The sequence below is a fragment of the Alligator sinensis genome, unplaced genomic scaffold (assembly GCF_000455745.1).
Source record: "Alligator sinensis unplaced genomic scaffold, ASM45574v1 scaffold573_1, whole genome shotgun sequence".
Taxonomy (NCBI): domain Eukaryota; kingdom Metazoa; phylum Chordata; order Crocodylia; family Alligatoridae; genus Alligator; species Alligator sinensis.
In genome coordinates, this window is record NW_005841877.1 from 3,967,436 (window position 1) to 3,990,274 (window position 22,839).

The following is a 22,839-nucleotide window of genomic DNA, read 5'->3' on the forward strand; positions in this document are numbered from 1 at the left end:
GAAAGAGCCCTGCCCCCCACAGCCTGAGCTGGCCCTGCTCAGCCCCAGACAAGGCAGCCACATGGTAGGGCCAGCCCAGGTCAGGCTGGGCCATGCCACAGGAGTGGAGCCTTTTCCTGCAGCTGTGGCTCAGTGCCAGGGAACCTGACAGCAGCCTGGCCTTGCGCGCATGGGCAGTGGCTGGCTGGCTGGGCAGCGGGCTACCTGGACCAGCTTGGAGGAGCTGGCAGGCCCAGAGCCTTGCAGCTGCCCGCCATGGGGGCTCACTACAGATACATGAGCCCCTGTGGCACCTCTGAGCCAACCCAGGTAGCCTGCTGCCCAGCCAGCCACTGCCTGTTCACACCAGGCCAGGCTGCTCTTACTGACAGGGCTCAACTTTCCTGTCACTGAGCCACAGCCACTAAGAAGGGCCCCACTCCCATGGCCTAAGCCGTGGGGGCAGGGCCCTTTCCAGTGGCTGCAGCTTAGTGACAGCTGGTCCCCATGCCCAGGCTGGGACAGGCCGGACAGCACCTCACAGAGCCTTCCCTGCCCCCCCTGCCACCATGGGGTGGGGAGAAGGAGGAGGGGGAAGAGTCCCCCTTTGCAGCCAGGCAGCACCACACATAAGCCCCCCTCCCCTCCCCACAGGGATAATGGGAGCTGCTCTGCCCTGGCTGCAGTCCTCCCGTGGAAGGTGGGGTGTGAATTAATCTCTCCCTGCCCCTTAGCTTTAATGGGGCCATTCTGGGATGGCTGCAGTCCCTGCCAGTGGGACAAGGAAGGGAGGGAGTGAATGAACTCCCTCCATGCTTGCACTCCCTGGGGCACCTCTGCAGAGGCTGCTGCCCCTCCCCCTATCCTCACTGCTCCAGTGGCAGGGGCAGGGGTGTGGCCAGATGCCATCCCAGCATGGCCCCATTAAGATGAAGAGGCAGGAAAGGAGGGAGGGGGTTAATTCCTCCCTCCGTCCCTTCTGCCCCTGGGGACTGCAGCTGGGGTCTGCCAGCCCCCGCCATCCCTTCTACCACTCGCTCATGGACAGACAGACCCCAGCTCTGGTGGTGGGGGTGGGGAAAGAGGGAAGAATTAACTTTCCCTCTGCCCACTTTGCCTTGACAGGGCCATGCTGGGACACATCTGACCACGTCCCCACCCCTGCTCAAGCTAGAGAGCAGAGGGGCAGGGCCAGCCCTGTTCCTCTGGAGCAGAGGGCACAGCCCAGCCCAGGGCTGCAGAGCATCCTAGAGGACTCTGATTTAACTTGAACCAGGAAGGGGTCTGAGACAGAGTTTGCATAAACTGGTTTGACCCAAATCAGTTAAGTCTGATACTAGAGTCAACCATATTTATCTTAAACCAGTTTCAGCCATTTTGAAACTGATTTATGTGCACTGAACTTATGTTCTGTTACAGGTTTAAATGAGTTTCTGATCACTTAAACCAGTTTATGTTTAACTTCTGTCTGTAGCCATGGTGTTTGCATTGTTAGAGTATCCCCAACCCCACAGCTGCATGTTAACTTTAGCCTTGCCGACCCCTGTTCAGAGAAACAGTTAAAACCTTAATAGAGGTTTATCACAAGGGTGACAAAATAGAAAATTGCACCAATGAGATGATGGTATCAGACCTTTTGTGTTTGATGGAATTTGTAAAATTGATGTTTATAGACTATGGAGCAGATCCTTAACAGGTTAAAAGAGTTTGGCTCCAACAAGTTAACAAGTTAACACTAGCTGGGATCCAATTCAAACATGTACCTGATATACATTCTTGTCCTAATCTTGCTTTGGGCCTTTTCTGTGATAAAAAAAGAATTAAATGTCAAATTAAAGAAAAAAAAGTTACAACCACAAAGCAGTGGCAGTGGATGTGTGCACATCTGAAAAAGTTGGGGTAGGGGAGGATCTAGCCACAGCTGGCAGTCTGAGAATTTCCTGAGCAGAGGGTGCGGTGATCACTAGCAGAACAAGCTCCTACGCAAGTTTCCTAGCATGTGGGACTTATACACCACACAATGCAGTTTCTTGTAGGCATGAGAGATGTAGAGTAGAGCTGTGTTCTGCTTTTCCCCTTGATTGTCAACTCCCGACAGTCTCCATCCTCTATCTGAAAGGGAGCAAAACAGTGCAAGAGAGAATCTGTCCCTGATGCCTGCAGTAGTGCAAAACTGCCTCAGGCCTTGAAAGATCTTTAGCTATCAGGTCTTGTTAGAAAACGTCCAGCTGTAAACCAATCAGCTTCAGTGAGACTGCAACTACTATCAAACCATCATGTGGTTTGCATTTGTAGCTGTGCTATTTCAAAAGGCAACTGATCAAGACGAGTCCCTCTTCTGAAGCATTAAGGAGCTGAGGAGTGAAACTACTGATTAAAAAGCTTGTAAAAGGCTCGACTGAGGGGTTTAGAGCTTATTACTGCATTGTATGGGTTCAGATGTTATGCTGACTTGAACACAAACCAGGTCAATAGTGTCTGAAAAGTTTAGGCTCATCTGCTGGCTCTTGAGTGGTATGTGCAAAATAAATTTGCTGTTCTCAGCTCTGGTCCCATGGGATATGTAACCATTAAAAAAAGAAAAACAATGGTTGTCGCTTAACAAGCTCAGCTGAGACATCAAGAAATAAGTAGGAATGGAAATTCAATTTGAAGGCGTAAAAACTGGAATTGGGTGCACTTTTTAAAACTGATCTCTATGCTGTCGGATCTGTTATAGAAATATAGAAGATTACAGACTCCAGGCTCATTCATCTAGCGCACAGATAAGAAATAACTCCTACTATCTGAATAAAAGAAGCCAGCTTTTTCCAGACTAGGAGACCTAATGCCTCTGACTGTGAGGTCAAGAAAATATTGTTCAGCTAAAACCTCATCCAGCAAACAGCAAACTTAATCATTAGGTAGTGGTCAGAGCAGGTGCAAAGCAGAACAGAAGCAACTAGGAAACAAGTTTAAAAATAGGGGAAAAGAACATGTTGAAAAAACAGCTTTACCACAGAGCCTCTTTCTACAAACAGTTTTCAAACAAGGAATCTTACAAACTACAATGAAAGAACACTTTGTGCTGGGACTGAATTTCAGATATGCAGCTCTGGCAGGAATTGAATATTTCATTTTGTTTTGAATCAAACTAAATAAATTAATAGAATTTCCATTGCATTTGCCAGGACAATTATTTTCTGCCTGTTTAAAAAAATACTAATCGACTGTACTTCAACTTCGCAACAAAGGGACACATTTGAAAAGATGCTGGGATGAGGGAGACTTGCATCTCAAGACTGTAGAATAGTGTTCCTGTAGGTCTGGGCCTTACTGGGTGATTTATAATAGCATTAACTTGCTATAGAAGTAAGTACATTGTTTCAGGTGGGTCTTATTAATTTTACCAGGATGGAAAAAGTAAAGCACCAAAGGAAATAGAAAAAGGACCCAAAGGGAAAGAATGAAGAACACATTTGTTTTTCATAACAAAACTTTTTTGATATTGTATGAACAAAAATGTGTGTTTGTGGAAAGGAAGAGAGGGTGAGAGGGGGTGGGAGGAGAAAGAGAGAGAGGGGGAGGGAGGGAAGAGAGAAGAGAGAGAGACTCAGCTCTGTTACTAATATTCATTTCCTTATTCTAGGTCCAACAATGAGAGATTCTCAGTAGAGCTATGTAGAAAACAGTTACTGTCCCACAGGAGTTTTTGACCAATCAAAAATTTGCCCTGTCCCAAAATGGGTCTGAAAGTTCGAAACTTTTCTTGAACTGAAATGAAAAACAAAACAAACAAACAAACAAAGAGATCAGGTCAAAGTGTTCCATATCAATCATTTTGAAACATCTCACTTCAACAAAGACTTCTGACATTTTTTATTGTAAATTAATTTAAATTAAATATCACATTGACCTGCAAATCAGAGTTTGATATCTTGAAAATGTCAACACTGGATGTTTTCAAACCTTTCTTTCAAATGTATTTTTTTTTTCCTATTCAGGGAATTCATTGCAACACTTTCAGTTTTAACAAACTGTCATGTTCAGCTATAAAAACATTTTAGCCCCATGCGGCACTAAGCACCATTGACTCTCAGCAGTTTCAGTGAGGGATTCAGCACCTTCTAAGATGTTCTCCCCTAGTTAGAAATTGGATTGTACACTCTCCAAAGAAGAGACTGTTCACTTTGCATGTTTATGATGCCTATATAATAAGGTCCTGTTCTCACTTGGTCTCCAGTCACTGCCACAGCACTTGATGTAATAATACAACTCAACAATGCAGTTCTGCAGAGTCAAATGGCTGAAGAGAAGTCAGAATAAGGTTTATTGTACTTACATTTCATAAAATGGCATTTTCACCTTTTCTATTTATCTCTGCAGCGTCAAGTAGCGATCGCTATTCCAAACAGAATAGCAGCTGTGACAGACCAATGACTTGACTATATGTCATGTTCCAGTTATGTCCCAGTGAAATATCTATCTATCAATAAAAATGAACACCAGGAAACTGAGAAATAAGATTTTATTTGTAACAGGATCAAGTTGTATTTTTGCATTACAACTCAACTTTTTCAGGTCATTAAAAAATTGATGGACAGCACCATGCTGCAATATATAAAACAGACATTGGAGAAGTTGCATAGGTTGTCACAATTTTTTGTTGTAATTTTAAAATTATTTAGTAAGAAGGCAATTCTTTAAAAAAATCTCACCTTTTTAAGACAGAATACAATAACAGGGTCAATTTAAAAGCAGGCACCGACAGTAAAAAATTCTGGTTTCTGAAATTATAACTATGAATCACAGGTAACTAATATTTATTTTCATAAAGACTCCCCAGTCTGTAGTTTTATTCCGGACAAACTCTCACTGCTGTTATGGAATCAATGGGAGTTGTGTCGTACCTAAATATGGACTGTGGGAGTGGGCCCGAAGTTGTGAAATACATTTTGGTTTGTGATTACTCAGGCTGTGGCCTAAATCTTTAGCTAGCATGAACTGGCATAGTAACCACTAACTTCATCAGCTGAAGACTTGGCCCTAAATATTTATATAGCCCCTTTCCTAGAAATAGACCCTTTGGACACCTGTATCATCTGACACATCAACCTGTAGTTTATTAATGACCAATCTTGGCAGGGGTGGTCAGGGATTAGAAAGGTTTCCTCCACCTTTCTCCTCTCCAGCAATCCTGAAATGAAAGAACCACAAATTGGGCCCCAGGGCAAAGAGGGAAGCTAGTCTTTAGCCTGGATCTTTCCACTGGAGTGAATTTCATATAAATTAAAGAAAGAAAGAAAGAAATGGGGAAATATGGCTAACAGCAAGAAGTCGATCAGAAGTATCAAATGGAATAAGATGCTGTGAAACAAATAGCAATACAAATGTTTATACTACTACTCTCCTGGCTGTTAGAATGAAAGTGGTAGTACTTGGTTGTCAAACAACAATAAGATTTTGGTATGAAATAAAAAAAAGCATTGTGGTGTATCAACACCAAACTTGTCATCCTTACAGAAAAACTGGTATCAGATACAATGAGAAGCAAAAATAGTCCTTCCAAATCTGATTTAGAAAATGGACTGGAAGGATTCTACTCCCTCTGAAGTCAATGTGAGGTTTGCAACTGCCTTCAGGGGAAACAAGATGGGACCTGAGAATTATTATTTAGCAAGGATTGTTAAATCAAACAGAAATATTCCCCCTTAAAGGGAAATCATTGCACATTTTATCAACAGAGCTGAACTCGATTATGTAGTATATTTTATAGATAAATCTTTTAAGGCACAAATGATCAGCATTCTTGAACAACACTAAGTTGTGAACGTTTTCCACAGTATATTTACTTCCACCCATTCAGACCAGATTAGTTGCATCAGTAGTTTAACAACAAATGTTGTACAGTAGAGAACTACATTTTTCTGCCACCTCTGCTGAAGCCCCTGGCTTCAAAGAGAGTTCTATTCACTTTACTGAGGGCAGAATTCAGCCCTTACTCAGCAATAGGAAATGTGATATGTTTCTCCAGACAAAACCTAAAGCCTAAAGATAATGCTGCAGACAGGCTGGCTGGCTGATACACAGCTTTTGCCATGTGGATTAGAGGTCAAGCATGCATTACGCCATTCAGCAGACATTAAAGGCTGGAGTTTAATAATAAATGAGGAAAAGAACAAATATAAGCTCACTGTAACAAGTGTTACCAGAATCATGCATCTATTATTAGAGCTGTAGCATCCTTGCTATGAAGGCTCCTAGATTTCCAGCTCAGTGACCTGAATGAATACCTGTCACAATAATCACAGCTTTGTTACTTAGCATTGGCCTTTGAAAAGCATTCAGGTCAAACTGATGTTATTGACATTAGCACCTTGGCAATTATTTATGAAAACAGTTGCATTTCCTGTAAAGAAAGTTGGTTAAAGACAGGAGACAGGTTACAAACCATACTGTTTGATTTTTGAAGTTTTAGTGTATTAAAATATACAGCAAATAACTAAATATGTGTGTGTGTGTGTGTGTGTGTGTGTGTGTGTGTATTACAAACACACACATACACACGTCTATGAGTGCATGCACTACCTTATCCCTTCCAAGGTCAATATAATATAATGCAAATACTGAGTTAAAGTACACAGGGTCAAATATTGCACTGAAATCAGTGGACAATTTAGGTAACAATTAAGAGTTTAAGTAACAACTAAGGGTTTGAACCAAAACTACTGAAAGCAACAAGAATTAACCCATTTCATTCATTTTGTTTTAGATCACACCTTTACTTCACTAAGAGTACCAAATGTGACCCAAAATAAATAAGAATAACAAATGATCAAGTGTCAACATTATATACTAGGAGTATAGGTTGTAGTAATGTTGGTCTCAGGACATAGGCAGACAAGGTTCTTTGTGTGACTATGATATCTTTTGTCAGACCAACTTAAATAGTTGGAAAAAAATGTTATAGCAAGTTTTCAGGTTTAAAAGCCCTTTGTCAGGCTGAGGAAGTCTCTGCAGTTGGTGTGTGCACTTCCTGGATGGAATGAATAGTAAAGAAGCCAGAGGCTGTGCTGGTATGCATGTGAGAGAGGCAGTCAGTGAAAATGTAAAATTGAGGAGTCAGTGAGTGAGAAACAGGCTGGGGCGGGGGGGGGGGGCAGATCCTAGCCTTCAAACAAGCACCAAACCTCACTAACCTCATCAACAGAAGCAAACTTTCTCAGACCCAGAACACACCAAATGGATCCACACCATCCCATGACAAGAAATGCAAAACCTGCCAACACATCTCCACGGCCCCCCACAATTACTACACCCCACAACAGAGCCATCAGCATTCCTGGATCTTGCAGCTGCACCTCCACAAATATAATACATCTCATCCAGTGCACCAAATTCCCCGATGGAAAATACATAGGAGAGACCAAACAACAATGTTCTGGGAGCCGGTCCAGCCGGTCCAGAAAGCGGTGTTGGTAAGTGAAATAGGATCGTCAAGCAGGCGAGTGGACGGAGAGGCCACGACAGAGTATTGGTTGCAACGAGATTTTACTTACGCCTCAGATGACACTGGCGCAGGTGGTGAACGATTACTTGGTTACAGACAACAGGTAACGAGTAACGTAACAGATAACAGGCAACAGGTAACGGGTAACACAATGCAACGAGTCGACAATTTGTGAATGCAGCGAGCATGCAACGGGAACGGGGTATGTCTGGAAGGTCGATGACGGGGAGACATTGGAGGGTGATCAGGCCACCAACTCGCCTCTGAGGTGTTCTCTGAGGTCTCCAACTTGGGCGGAAACTGCATTAACCTTTTATATGGCTAGAGACAGACACGGAAGAATAATTTACAACCGGCCAATGGTGGTGCACGTGTTTACATAGGGTTGGCGGGAACTTTTTTTTCTGTGCAGTAACTTTCCACTGAGATGTAGCATTTAGCTGCTAGACACTGACATAGTGGAATTTTCCACGGTGGCACATGTAATGGAATTTTCCACAGAGGGCAGATCAAAGAGGAACCGCCAACTAAGGCGCCTGACAGTTTACATGGGGCATGCCCATATTAGGTGGCAACGTCAGTTGCTCGGGCGGGGTTTTGTTGCTCGCTCAATCTATTGTGACAGGAGCACTTAACTATTTTGGGGACTCGCCTATGACAAACAACTGCGCACCAGAATGAACACACACTGGAAATCTGTCAAAGACAGGAATACCCAAATTACTGGTGGGGGCACATTTCTCACAAGAAAACCACTCTCTCTCCAATCTCTCAGTTCTAATCCTCAAAGGAAACTTACAACACACTTCCCAGAGATGAGCCTATGAACTCCACTTCATCAACCTCCTGGACACACAAAATCGGGGACTATAGATGTTGGATTTATGACACGTTATAACCTACCGGACATCTGATTCCCCAGGTACCTCTCCACTATTTAATTGCTACATTCATCCCCCTTCTCCCCCCACCACCCCAGCCTGTCTCTCACCCAGTGACTCCTCAATTTACATCTTCACTGACTGCCTATCTCAAATGCATACCAGCCCAGTCTCTGGCTTCTTTACTATTCATTCCATCCAGGAAGAGCACACACCAACTGCAGAGACTTTCTCAGCCTGATGAAAGGTTTTTAAACCCAAAAGCTTGCTATAAATTTTTTTCTAACTATTTAAGCTGGTCTAATAAAAGATATCATCATATTCACCCAAATAAACTTGTCTGCCTTGTCTAGAATTCAAGCTAGCCATGCTCTATACCCAATACTGATTGCGTTTCAAAGTTGGGTTTGTTTTTCGACAGTGCTGCACCATCTCAGGATCAAGGTTTAACCAGTTGTTTTGCAAAGATCTTTTATCAGTTGGAACAACCGGTGTGGGAAGCAACCGTTCACATCGGACTGCTGTGAAGGGGGAGGCTGTGGGGTTTTCAGCCCCATTAAGCAGAGGCGTCACTGTGACTGTGGGCACAGTCAAGCTCCATTCTGGACAAGGACCTGGACTACTGGGGACTATGAGAGTTTGATTTTTGATGAGGGGTTTTGCTTTTTCTTTCTTATGACACAGTAGCAGAATACACACAGAAATCACAAAAATGATAAGTAAAAGAGACACTGACACGAGAGGGATAATGATGGACAAAGGGTTGCTGCTGTCACTCAGCTGCACTCTGGGACTTCGGCCATTTGCTTTGAGCATAGTCTCAGTCCATGTGGATTTGTTCACTGCGGCTTCTAGATTAAGCCATGGATCCTCATCATGTTGACTGCCCCAGCGATGTTGATGTTGCCACCTGGTATGGACAATCTGTCTTGATCCTTCTGTATGTCGCTCATTCTGTGAGGAAACTGGTGGTTCACTCTTCAAGGTAGTATGACTCTGTAAAGTATTTATTCTGGTTGAGAAAGGCACCTCAGTAGTAAAACCCTGTACAAGTAAAGGATCATAAGGCACAATGGAATACTGTAAACAGCCTACAGCTGGCTGCACATTATCTGCCTGGAGAATAAATACAAATGAGTCATTTAAAACATCAGTGCTTGTCATATTTGCATCTATATCAAGCAGCACTAGACCTCTGTCAATGTCATCCTGTGTAAACGTATTAATTTCTTCAAATTTAGCACCACTTATTGACTGTCTTCTCACAATTCTGCCATGAGCTGGGGGCTCTACCACTTCAAATTTGGGGCTGCTATCCGTCCTGCTAGCTAATTCAGTAGCATCCAGATCACTGATCCCTAATTTATAAGCTACCCTATTTGGAATTTTTAGGTCAGATGCAACCTGCACCAAAGGCCTGCATGTGATTTTCAGAACCTGTCCTGTTAGATTGCTTTCTGAAGTGAACAGCATGAACTCCAACCTATCCTGGGATGCACTGAGATTTGTCATGTGATAAGACAGTCTCCCTGTGTGCAAGTCTGCCTGTTCAAACTTAGTAACCTGCTTACTTCCAATCATCAGATGTCCATAGTTGAGAGGCTCTGTTACTTCATAACTAATGTTGGTGTTTTTCCCATTTGTTGTAGCTGATAGCTGTACATACGTAATTGTGACTGAGGTCTGGCCCTGTGGAAGTACTACATCCGTAAGGTTGACTATGACGAGGGAAACTGGTGTGACTTCAAGATTAAAAAGTTTGTATAATGGACGATGTTTGCCATCAGTCACACTAAAGTAAAAGACCCCAGATGATGAACTTCCATCATGTACAAACCAAACTCTGCCACTATCAATATCAGCTTGTGTGAAATCCTGTACAGGTACAGTGAGATTGTCCGTCATTGCTAAAAAGCCATTACTGGGATTGCTAATGATGGTGTATTTGATTTCCCCTGGAGTGTTGTCTAAATCTTCAACTTTCAGATTTTCTGGCCCTAGCACAAATGTATCTCCTTGCAAGAATTTCAAATGCAGCCTTTTTGTCTTCAGCTCTGGAGCTTGGTCATTCACTGGAACCACAGTGATATTAAACATCTCTTCCAAAATGTCAGTATCAGGCTTTGTTGCAGTCTTGCTCTTCAGGTTTAACCAAACAGCAAAAGTGAAATGGTCAGTGAATGACTCAGAATTATCATGTACATATGTGATTCCAAATTTGTTAAGTATGTATTGGGAAAAGTTAGGTTTTTCTTTGGTAATATTTCTTTCACCAACAACAATAATGCCATGCTGTGGTAAAGATATGACTTGATACCAGACTTCATACATGGAACGTTCCATCTCAGGTAACTTAACCAACAGATTTGAAGCATCTAAGTTCATTTTGTTGATTAGGACTTTTCCTCCTTCCTGGACAACAGCACCTTGTGGAAAGGAGAACAGAAATGGATATGCAGCAGCATAAAATAATGATGGTGCTCAGGAAGCAGTGATAGAGAATCTTACCTTCTAAATATCCCACATTATCATCTGATACAGCCAGAAATATAGTATTAGAATTTTACAATAGAGTGGTTTAAAAATGATGGCTAAATTCCTAGGTTAATATATGGGAGTTGAATTAAAGATGTACTGATATAATACAGCTACAGATACACTATGTATTTTCCCTTGTATTACTTCCACATGGTTACAGCAAAAGATAATCCCCACCCCCACATTAAGAGTTTTTAAGATATTTTAAGATCTTTTACATTAAAAGGTTTAAGGAACTTTAGTTTTCTAAGCTTGTCTTCTCACCCAGTAGCAAAGGCATATAAAATAAATAATAATTTTTTAAAATTGTGTGAAAACTATATTTTGAGCTTTACCTAGACTTGAGGGCAGTGTCCCTATACATTTTTAATTAAATAATTGAGCATCATAAATAATTAGTTTTTCAGTTTTTCTATTTTGCTTGTTAGACCCACAGGAGATCATAAAATACAGAAGTTCAACAGCCACAGTAACCTTACCTGTATTTGCAAGCAGATGACTATTGTGATCATGTCTATTAATGTCATATGAAATGGCAATGTGAAACACCTGGAGATCTAGAGTTGCGGGTGGGGAAGAAACTGTAAAAGTAAAAGAATCTTCTCCATTCCAGCCCAGTGCCTCAATCTGCGTATGCTCATAAATGACCAGACCTTCATCCACCTGACAAAACAGAGGAAGTCAGGCTCTTTGAAGGCACAGGTACAATGGGATACAAATTACAAGCATAACAGTCTGAAAGAGCACTGTCTCTCCTCATCTCTATTCTGTGACTGAGTATATGACAGATGCCAAAGCTATTTGTAATTCTACTTTTCTGATTATGTGTAGGCTTCTAGTTCGTTAGCACCAGGCTGTCAGGAACTCCCCTAACTCTTAAGTCTGCTGCCACCCTCAATGAGAAGAAGTCATATGCAACATGAGCCAGACCCTCATAATACAAAGGTGACCACATAAGATACCTCAGATATGGCAACCAGAGGGGAAGTGGGGGATGAGTGGAAATCCTGAAGGATGGTATCTGCAGAGAAGCAGAAGCGAATAAGGTTTACCTCTCTAAAGTTACTAGCTGTGCAGGTTCCCCCTTCTGGAGAATGAGAGCTTAATGTATAATATATTAAAATTGTGTCATGGAGCCCAAGCTTGGGAAAACCTTTGGCTTCTTGTGCTAAGAGGATACAAGGGGGCACTGCTTAACCCTGAAGAAGCTGAAGCATTGACTGTTAAGTCATGCTCTTACTAGAGATTCTCCTTCATCAACCATGGGCATTACGAGCTGAGTGGAGTGTTTAGTGAGAAGCCTGTATATTCATTTGGGGATGCCACCCATTAGCCAGTAGAGAACAAGGCTCTCCCTACAGGCTATAGTTATACCATGCTATTGCTGCCTTTGAGGGTCAGAAAGGAGTCAAAGCTCCAGCAAGAATTTTGCCATATGTCTTCAAAGAAACATTCTGTGCACATGTGCAGACAAACTAGCTCGCGTACTGCAAGCAGTCTAGTCACGGCAGTATGGAGCTCAGCCTGAGTTAATTTATCTTGCTGAGAAGCAGCTGGAGAACAGATGGAAGCTAACACATAGGGTAAATTAGCCTGTTTGGGTTCCATGCTGCTGCTGTGACTTGACTCTTTCTGTTTACTAACTTGTTTAAAAACTTACCATGGATGTTTCTCCAGTATACCTAGGAGATACATAAACATACATACATATATAACACACACACACACACACACACAAATAATAAGTTCCCCTGCTGTTGAAGTGCCTCCATCTCAGAGAATGTATCATCTAGTCAACAGCACACAGCAAGACTGTGCAGCAGTGTAGGGCAAGAAATGAAAAATACATTGTCATGTGAGTCTCTGGCTTATCACTGTCATGTGAGTTGCTGGCCTAAAGAAAGCAACTCCTGGAATTTGGTCAAAACCTCAGGGTTGGCATCCAGAATCTTGTGAAAATGCTATGCAATCTCTAATGGCCAAAAAAAATAAGATTTTTTTAAAGTTCTCATCTAATAGATTTATCCTTGGCTGGGTTATTTCTTCACTGAATTAGAGAAGACAGTTCTACTTACCAAATCCATGCAGATATCCCATTCAAGTATTGTACTCATCTGACTTGATGAACATTAGGCCTCTGGCAAACATTATTGTTATGGTGTGATTAATTAATTGCACCATAAATAGTAATGGTGCTACATGTTTAGCTGATTTATGTCACCATAAAGCAGCAAACCAGACAAAGTTATCCCACAAAAAATGTGACATCTTTGTGGCTTATTTGTATGGTGCCATAATTTGAATGTGTAGCACTACCATGCCAATGCTAACACAAACAGCTGATTGTCAGCATCATCAGGGGGATATTGGTCATCATTGGAACTAGTACAGCCCTAGTCCCCATGCTGAAACTTGGCTGCTGAGAGACCCAGTTACAAGGTTTCCTGGTGGAGGGGGAAGGTGGCAAGGAGCTCTGGCTACTGGGAACCTGGTAACTCTGCAGCCCAGCAGCCTTTTCTGCCTTGCTACAAGGGCTGCAGGCTGAGGCCCTTATAAATGCCAGGTTGTGGGGAGCTGGGCTGAACCACGCTTTTTAAATATCCTGGAACATGGGGATTCCAGGAAGGGGTAAGAGGGTCCCGGTGCCCCGGGACGTCTAAAGACCATGCATGCAGCTGGGCTCTCCTAGGGCTAGGTCAACCATAAACTGATTGTCAGACCCAACCCTGACTGCCCTAGGTCTTTAACTGGAGCTGGAACTGTCAGGGTCTTGAACCAGCCCCGGGCTCCCAAGGCTGGGTCCAACAATCAGCTGATTGTCAGACCCATTCTCAACTGCTGTGGGTCCTAAGCCTACCTTGAGCTGTCAGAACCCAGGACCTGACCCTGAAAGTCCTCGGTCCAGTTTGATACATGGGGCTGTTGTCAGATGAGTGTTGGACCCAGCCCCAACAGCCCTGGGTCTGGAAACTGCAGGGAGCTGAGGGAAGCCCTGGGTCTAGGATAAAACTGTCCAGCCTGATCTGTAGGATTTTGAATCCATCTGCAGGATTGGGCTGGGGGCAGCAGTGGTGCAACTGGGACTGGAGGAATTGTATGCCCCAAACACTGCACCCTCATGCCATGCATGTCTGGTATGACAGGAGGTGCAATGTTTGTGATAGGGCATAAATTCCTCCAATCTCAATCTCACCACTGTTTCACTAGGGGCCTTAGTTTGTAACTGCTTGAGAGGGTATTGCCTCTGTGTTTAAGCCACAACATACTACTTTGCCTGATGAAATTATGCCCAGCAGCAGCGCCCTGAAATGCAGTGTACAGCTTTGAGGAGGGCACCAAGAAGTAGTGTAGGCATGTCTGTGTGGTACCTTAGGTAGACTAATTAGCACTACTAGGTGACAAGGACAATTAGGCCTCCTCAAGCTTATTAGCCACCAATGACCTTGCAAACATCCCACAGAATTCACTGCCACGAGGTCTTTGTGCAATACTTTTAAATGAACTGATCAATTCTAGTTATTTTGAGTAAAGCACATAGCAGTACATCATCTCAGTCCCAAGTGATGGAAGCTCATCCCACTCCTACTAAAATCAACAGCAAACTCCCCTTAAGTTAATGGGGAAACTGGCTCTTCAGACCAATTTTCAAAATAACTTCCAAAGCACAATAACTTGATTTGCCCTAACAGTTCAGATTTAGGTAAGGAAAGCTTCTTTCTGCATGGTTCTTTCTTTGATTTCTATGCTGCCCATCCCCAAAAAGAGCAGCTTACAATTTTCCCTGTACTGCTCTGGAGGCTGCCTATAAAAACTGCCCTCTGGGGCTGATGTGTAGCTGAGTGGGAAACAGCCACATATGTCTATGTAGATGTTAGAACAGGATAAAGCTCCTAAGGGCAAATCTAAGCTTCCAACTGGATCACATATATTTACCAGATAAGAGTAGGGATTATCATCAGCCCATAAACTCTATGATTTTTCATATTTATTTTTAATCTATTTAGGGATTTTTATTACATCCGTATGTTGCATCTGGGTTACTGAAAGGCTGCTACTGGTGTGGATTTGCTTTCTCCATTTATGCAACACTTAACTCAGATGATCAAATTAGAAGATAATTAAATAAGTTCCATTTGGTTTAATTAAATAGACATTCAGATTTGCTGCCTGGAGAGGAAGCTAATAGCTTCTTGCAAGACAGAAATACCTTGGAGATATCATAGCAAATGGTGGTTATGGAGCAAAACAACCCTGCATTCAAAACTAATCTGTTTAACAGGTTTGGAAAAGTCTGATGTACAAATTAGCTTTCTTATCCTGACTATGGATAATGACATGGCCATAACAAATGGCTGGCCTCGAATGAGTCCTGTGGAAAGTGGATGGTGATTACAGCTTTATTTAACAATGGGGTAGCAAAACCACAGACATCAGGAAGAGATAACCACTCCAGCAGGAGGACTGACTTATTTTGTAGACCAGATAAATGAGTTTCATTTCTGGACACACTGAGGTGCCAATGGAAGTCACCAGAACTGAATGGAATGAGTATGCTTTCAGACTTAAACTTGATTCATGAGACTTTTATTAAAACAGAGACAATTTCTTCATCTTCATGGACTTCAACATTTTTTTCTTTTCTTTTTCTTTTTTTTTTACTTAAAATCCTATTGACCATTTGTATAATCCTGAGCTCCAAGGGCAGAATTCTATTTCCCATTGTGGCAATATTCTAGCCACATTAAGTGGCATTTTTGGCGCTTACCAGGAGGTAGCAATTCTATTTCCCCTGCAGTGTAGATGTGTAAGCATGTGTGCACAGACTGAGCATACACTGTAGACTACAGACTGGCTGGACAGGTACATAGCTATGTATGCACAATTGTGTGTACATGCATCTAATTTACAAACACACAGCAGACCAGATACCCATCGCTAACAGATGTTAGACACCAGAGGAAAAGCATCTTGTGTTTTAGCCCTGCTTTTGCTTCTGTAAACTCAACATATTAAGCTCCTGAGTGAGTTGTTTTCTGAATACAATCAGTTGTGTAAAACACACAAAAACATGGATGAAGAAGCCAATAGGAGCCATGCACAATCTAAGCCTGACAATTGGTGTTGTGCATTGCCAGAGATGACTTCTTCCCCGCAAAGCCTTCTAATATCTCACGAGGAAGTGAAACGAGATCATCCAACTGTTAGTGTAACAAAACTGGACCATCCACTGTTAGTTAAAAAAAAATGCCATTGCAGTCAAAACATCAGAATATAAATTGTTGAGACTGCAAATCTCCAGGAGGGAAAACAAAGGTTTCTCATTGTGGGTCACTGCAAGATGCCAAACATTAAACAACACACTGTAACTGTGCAATAACAGTGACAAGTCACACAATGTCTGGCATGAAAATGTGAGTGAAAGGACTTGGCACAGAATGAATAAGTGGGATGAATTTTATACTAGCAGTCTTTCCCTGTAATTTTTATAACAGAAATGCTTACCATGGATTGGGTAAAACTGAAAATATCCTGGGTGGTGTTGCTGGAATCTGTTTTGATCAGTCTTCCAAGTTTTGGGGAATGTACAACTGTGAAAGTTATAGTTCTGTTTCCTGTGTTAGCCACATCATTGGTTACAGCTTTCAGATCATGAGCTGAAATAGGTTTCTTAGACCCTAAGTAATAATTAAAAATAATCCAGGTTTACAACAATGTATTTTTTTTACCACAAGAAAACTTTTATATCTACCACTCAGCCTGTCACCAAATTATATTACTTGGCATTTACATAGCACTTCATAAAATTAATTATTTTATTATGTCTCTAATTTTTGTGTGTCAGTTCTCACAGAATTATGGGCGTCTTACAGTCAGTGCAAAGCACAGCACTAGGCAAGCACACTGATATTAACTAGCTTTAGTTTATAAAAATGAAAAATGGAAATTACAAGCAGCACTAGAACATACACTCACTGTATACCAGTTTCTACAAAGATTGCCTCAAAATTAAGAATTAAGGGATGAGACATACTCGATGATAGGTCCTGAGGCTTTCAACTCAAAAGAGAAAGAGAGAGAGAGAGAGAGAGAGAGAGAGAGAGATTAAAAATCTGGCTGAGGTCAGAAAAGAGAGAACATTTTATAATCTCCATTTTCCCAGGCAATTCAAGAAAATGGGCAGGTTCTGTTTAAGGAAGGTTCATTATGGCAGTCTTTGCAATCCAGATGGCACACATTTTATAGCAATAAGCTACACGTTGCTTCTGTCACCGATAGAGCATCAACATCATCCTTCAAATATGATTAAAACATAAATCACTGATTGTTTTTAAATGAGTGAGGGTGCTGTACAAGTGACACAATGCTTTGAAATTGCATGTATTTTAATAATGCTGAATGCACAATTCTGATCTGGAGGGGACCAAAATTCTTTTGCAGTACATCGTTGTGTAATAACTGGGGACTGTCACATCCTAGGTTACTAACTGGCATTCTGGAACTTAACCAAACTTAGGCAATTTATAGAAGCGTTGTGACACATAATAACTCCAATCATTTCCTGACAGAGAAATTCTAACAGGAAAAAGTATACATCTCCAAATGCCACACAAGCAGCTTGTCCAATGGGCATCACTGCATGCTGTTAGCTTTATTCTAAGTTAAAATAATTTACAGCTATAATATAAAGAGTTCATCTTTTCATTAAAAATATCTTTGAGCATCTTCCTTTTGATATAACCTCTCTTCACAAATCATACACAGCAAACTTTAGAACAATAACAATAACACTTTGTCTCACTGAAAAGCAATTGTATTTTTGCACTTGTAGGCCAATATTTTCTCAAAAATCACAAAAGGACTGTCCAACTGGCAGCCTAGCTAGCGGTCTGCAGGATCCCACCTGGGCACCACTGCCTGCATTGCTCCTGCTGCTGCTGTGATCAGGCTCTTCAGGCTCCTGCTCCCTCCTCCAGCTACCAGTTCCTGCCCCAGCCCTGCAGGGTGGAGTGGCACAGGCCCTGGGAGGAGGCTGATAGGCCCTGCACAGTGTATGATATCTGCCTGCTCAGAAGTTGGACAGACCTGGATTATGATAAAGAATAATCTTATAAATTTCCTGCTTCTCCCCTCAACTTCTAACTTTAGCTTCTTCCTTTAACAACAGCATTTATGAGTATAAATATATAATTTTGGACAGAAGTAATATATGTCATTGGAGACTGAATTATCAACCAGGCTCCAGTAAAACATAATCTTTGCAGATGGGTAATTTAGAATAACATATTTCTGTACACTATTTTTAAAGGAAAAATATGGTAAGTATAAGAAATGGGAATTTGTCATTGATGTTAAACCTAATGGTTCTCCCTGTTTACAAGGTAATAGTTGTATCCTTGTTCCAACTGCATCCACTTTGAAACAACTCCTTTGAGGAGTTGTTGCTATACTGAAATTAAGATGTCCAGTTCTATCTGCTTCCCACCCTCCTATCATCCCTGTCCCTTTGACAATCAACAGAGATTTTATACTTCACATGCATCTTAAAGCATTTCCTTCCTCTTCATCTCCTCACTTCTTTTTGCCTTTTTTCCCCCTTTCTCTTCTGTTTCATAAAATGGGGAGGGAAGCATCAAATTGGTATGTCTGCTGTGGGCACTTGGATATGGAGTACAGGGCAACAGCCAGCCAGAACAACTTGCTCACACAATGTGATTACTTCTCAATAGTAGTACTGTATTATTTTTATGCAAATTAGCCCTTGTGTAGCCAGTTACAGTGTAGAGATGTATAGTTGTGAACAGACACACAGCAGGGAACTATTCCATTCACCACGAACTAGTTCAGGTAATTCTATTTCTGCATAACCCTTATCAAAAGTAGTGATCTCCTCTTACAGAAACTGTTTTGGACTCAGTATACCACGCAGACCAGTAATTCTCAACCAGGGTGCTGTGACACTCTGGGGTGTCTTCAGATCCTTTCAAGGGTGCTGTAGAGTGCTGTTAGGTGTGCAATCAAGATTCACAAGATAAAAACAGAGATTTCAAATAGGAATGCACATAGTTAAAACCATTCTTCCCTGTTGTGTTCTGAGTTTTTTGCAACAGAGGAACTCCTTTATTACTTTTCTGTCATCAAAAAAAATGAGTGAAAATAAAGAGCTGTCATTTTCCAAGGAATCTCTCAAGTCTATTAAAGGGTTCCTTGAGTCTAAAAAGGTTGAGAAACATCTTACCACTTGAAATCTCTTCCTTTATGGCAACCCTTCTTTGCCACCTCCTGGCACTACCCGATTCCCTGTGGCTTTGCCAACAGGAGGTACTAGCAGAAGGCATCATAATCCACAGACACTTATGGTCAGTCAGATGTAAAAATGCAAGATGAAGTTTTCATGACAATCAGCTAACACACTGAGCATGCTGAATGAAACAAACTGCACTGGGACTTGAAAATAAATTCCTACACTGCACCAGTGAATCTGGTATATTCTATGTGAACTAGGGTGGTTGGACATATGGAAAGTAATGCAAATCCTTAGATCAGAAAACTGGGGAGAGCCGCTTATGCCTTTCTGAAGAAAAGTATCAGAGATTACTGCAACTAAGCCTTCCTGCAATGTCATAAAATATAGTCAAAAAGTGGCCATTAAATACTTGTCAGTGAGAAGCTAGTGCTTATGCCGTGGACATGGCCATAACAAAATAGTTAAAGTACAGATGTCTGGCAAAAACAAATAAAACCAGAGTCATGTATACACTGAAAACAACATTTAGGAGCAATTTTTCTTTTTCTTTTTTGTGAATTAAGTTTCAAAAAAGAGGAAAGAGGAGGAGGTAGGACTCTAAAAAATTCAGATTAACTAAAGGGTAAAAAAAAACCCCAAAACCCTTTCCGTCAATAGATATTTAAAAATAGTTCAACAAGTTTGTAGCCCTAGCTGAACACAGCTTTAGATGGGAAAAGAAATGTTATCTTTTCTGTGTTGAAGAGTTGTCAGAAAGTCGAGTGACTCTTCTTTTAAAAATGTCACTAGAGAATTTTTCTTATAGTTATCTTTGGCTTAATACAGAAATTCCTATAATCCCTGTGCCTGCAGTAATTTTACACACCAAAAACAGCAGACAGGCTAATAATATTTGTAAGTGGATTTACTTGAACCCCAATTATTCTGAGCAAATTACAAAACAATGCTGCAATAGCCTAATTTTACATGTCCTTTGTGTAAATGGCTTGTGTTCATGAGGGAACATGAATCTAAAATATTTCCCTCTGAAATAATAAACAAGGCAGTTGAATAACTACAATGCAAACTTTCTAAGTAATGAATTCCTCCATCTTGCTGGGCCACAGACTCTGAAAGGCAAAAGTAATTCAGGAAATACACCTCTTGTGTGAAAGGTGTTACAGAACGGTGTTCTTACAAAAACTACCACATGTACTCGATTCCAAGATGAAGTCCTTTTCCCCAATCAACATGGGGAAAATGAAACCTTGTCTTAGACTGAGTAACAGTCCTTGCAGTAAGCACTGGCTCCTGCGCTACTCCCCGATTCTGTGCTGATTCCCTCGCCACTCCTTAGCACTACACGATTCCCTTGCTGCTCTCTGGTTCCTGCCGAGTCCTCAGCATGGAGCCAGGGAGCAGCACAAGACCCAGCGTGAAGCTGGAGTGGCAAGGGAATCAGTGCAGAGCTGGGGAGCAGAACAGGACCCAGCACGGAAGCTGCCTGCAGCACTGGGGAAGGGCAGGAGAAGCAGCAGGGCGTCAGGTACTGTGGGGGCACAAATGGCGAGGGGGCAGGCACAGAGAGAGGCAGATACCAGAAGGGAAGACATAGGGGACCAAAGTGAGGGATGGCAAGGCACAAGTGGGGAATAAGCTGCCAGGATCAAGCTACCTACCCCTCTCCCCACCACTTGCCTCCCTACAGCTTGCCCCCTTTGCTGCTGCTTTCCCTCCAATAATTAGATGTCATACATGGAAAATTATAACAAATGTATAATTTTCCATGTGTAGAATCTAATTTTGGGGTATTGTCTTAAATTCAGAGTTATCTTGGATTCAGGTAACCATGGTAATTTTGGCCATGTGTAGATGAAACAAGAGGCATGTATGCACGACACTTTAAAGTGGGCTAAATGCTTCTGCACCACTTTAATGGTGTTGGTGTTTGTATGCCTCAGCGGTGTACCACTCATTAATTCCAGCCGCTGTATCAGTCCCCCACCCCGGACCGCTCCGCCCACTGGCAGCTCACCCTCCCCTCCCTGCCAGAGGGGCAGGTAAGTCAGCAGGGTGTGTGCACAACATGGGGGTTTAATCAGCCCTAAATTGAAGCAGTGTGTTTAAAACCCATTGCTTCAATTTAGGGCCATCGTTTCGTCTACACACGCCCCTATTTCTTACGGTTCTATGAACAAGATGTAAGCCAGAGTTGCACGAGTTAAACCCTCATCCATTGCAGATAGATATCTCCAGGTACTAGTTATGCTATTAAATCATTCTAAGCCACTCTCAGGTAGGAAGAGTAAATAGGCAAGAACCTACACAGACATGAGTAGGAAACATCTCTGATAAGCATGACTCCTAATACTTCAGCTCCTGCAGAGGCAAGCTTTTATTGACAAAAGTTAATGTGCCAGCCCTTATGGTTACAAACATAGACTTCCAAATGTGAGTCAAAGCAGCCCCATCTTTCTGAATCATTAGAAAAGCAATGATAAATCAGCGCTGCTCTTCATAACTTTCTCAAGCAATAGCAAATTGAGCCAGCATCAGGTTGTTGTCAAACTTGCTAGTCAAAACCCTGAGGATATCACACAGTTACTGTTAGGCAAAATTATCAACCACTGAAACAGGTTCTGGATTGTAATAGCCACTTTCCTTCTTAGCTTCCATGAATTTGCTAACAATTTTTTTAATCAATTCAGTTTAAGACGATCCACCGGTTAGATGTAAACATATTAGTGGTCACATTGGCATGTACTTCAGTACCCATTTCTGTCACTTCAGGTCCATGCTTCCCAGTAAATTTAAAGACCATAAAAATCAACAACACTGGAAAGGTAATTAAATTGTCATTTTAAAGTTATAGATGTGCATATAGTACACCTGCAGGGGCCTATTACACAGTCATTTATATATTTACTTGTATATATTATTTCCTCTACATATTGCAAATAAACTAAATTCAAATAATCTAGTGAGGCCCTACCTGGAAAGATTCGAAGTCCTTTGTTTATTTCTAGGCTGATAAGTAGAGTCTGAGCTGTGATGCTAAAAATCTGTCGAGGTGCAAAGTTCAAACCATCTGTCACCTGGAAGTTGAAGCCTCCAGACATTGGTCCTAAAGAAAACAAACATAAACACTTTCTTGTAAATATTATTATTACCTTAAAATACAAATCATTAATTCAGCATCATGGCTGGAACATATCTTGGGCCAAATTCTGTACCTGTTTATTCTGAAGTATCATATTTACTCAAATAGAAGATGACTCTGAATGTAAGACAACCCCCTCACCAATAATTAGATTCTACCCACAAAAAAATTATAAACTGATAATTTTCCATGTGTGGAATCTAATTATTGGAGGATCATCTTAAATCATCTCCCCCCCTCCACTACTGCAGGGAGGGAGGTGATGAGGCAGCAGTAATGGGGCAGGCGGTAGGGGACAGACAGTAGGCGGACACATGGTAGGGCAGGGGGCAGGCACTGTGGAGGCAATGCAGCAGGCAGTGAAAGAGGCAGGCAGCTTGCCCCCTGCCACCTGTTCCCCCCCATTACCTACCCCACATTGTGCCTACCCACCCTGCAGCCTCAGGATGCCCCGATTCCCCTTTTCCCTGTTTCCACTTCTCCCTTCCATGCCACTTCTGCCCCCTGCAGCCTCAGGTCCCCACTCCCTTCCTCCCATCTTCCCCTCTGCCTGCCCCCCCTTACCCCC

General features: G+C 42.0%; 1 protein-coding gene across 1 annotated transcript in view; it reads right to left on the reverse strand.

The window, feature by feature from the left end:
- Positions 1 to 8,560: 8,560 nt before the first annotated feature.
- LOC102381109 (chondroitin sulfate proteoglycan 4-like) overlaps positions 8,561 to 22,839 on the reverse strand; it is a 33,852-nt gene continuing 19,573 nt past the window's right edge. Inside the window, exons 7-10 of the mRNA XM_006017289.3 lie at positions 22,104 to 22,235; positions 16,390 to 16,562; positions 11,367 to 11,550; positions 8,561 to 10,775 (exon numbers count right to left, since the gene is read on the reverse strand). Of these exons, the coding sequence (XP_006017351.3) occupies positions 8,722 to 10,775; positions 11,367 to 11,550; positions 16,390 to 16,562; positions 22,104 to 22,235 (2,543 nt within the window). The 3' untranslated portion in view covers positions 8,561 to 8,721. The remainder of the gene's footprint in view (positions 10,776 to 11,366; positions 11,551 to 16,389; positions 16,563 to 22,103; positions 22,236 to 22,839) is intronic.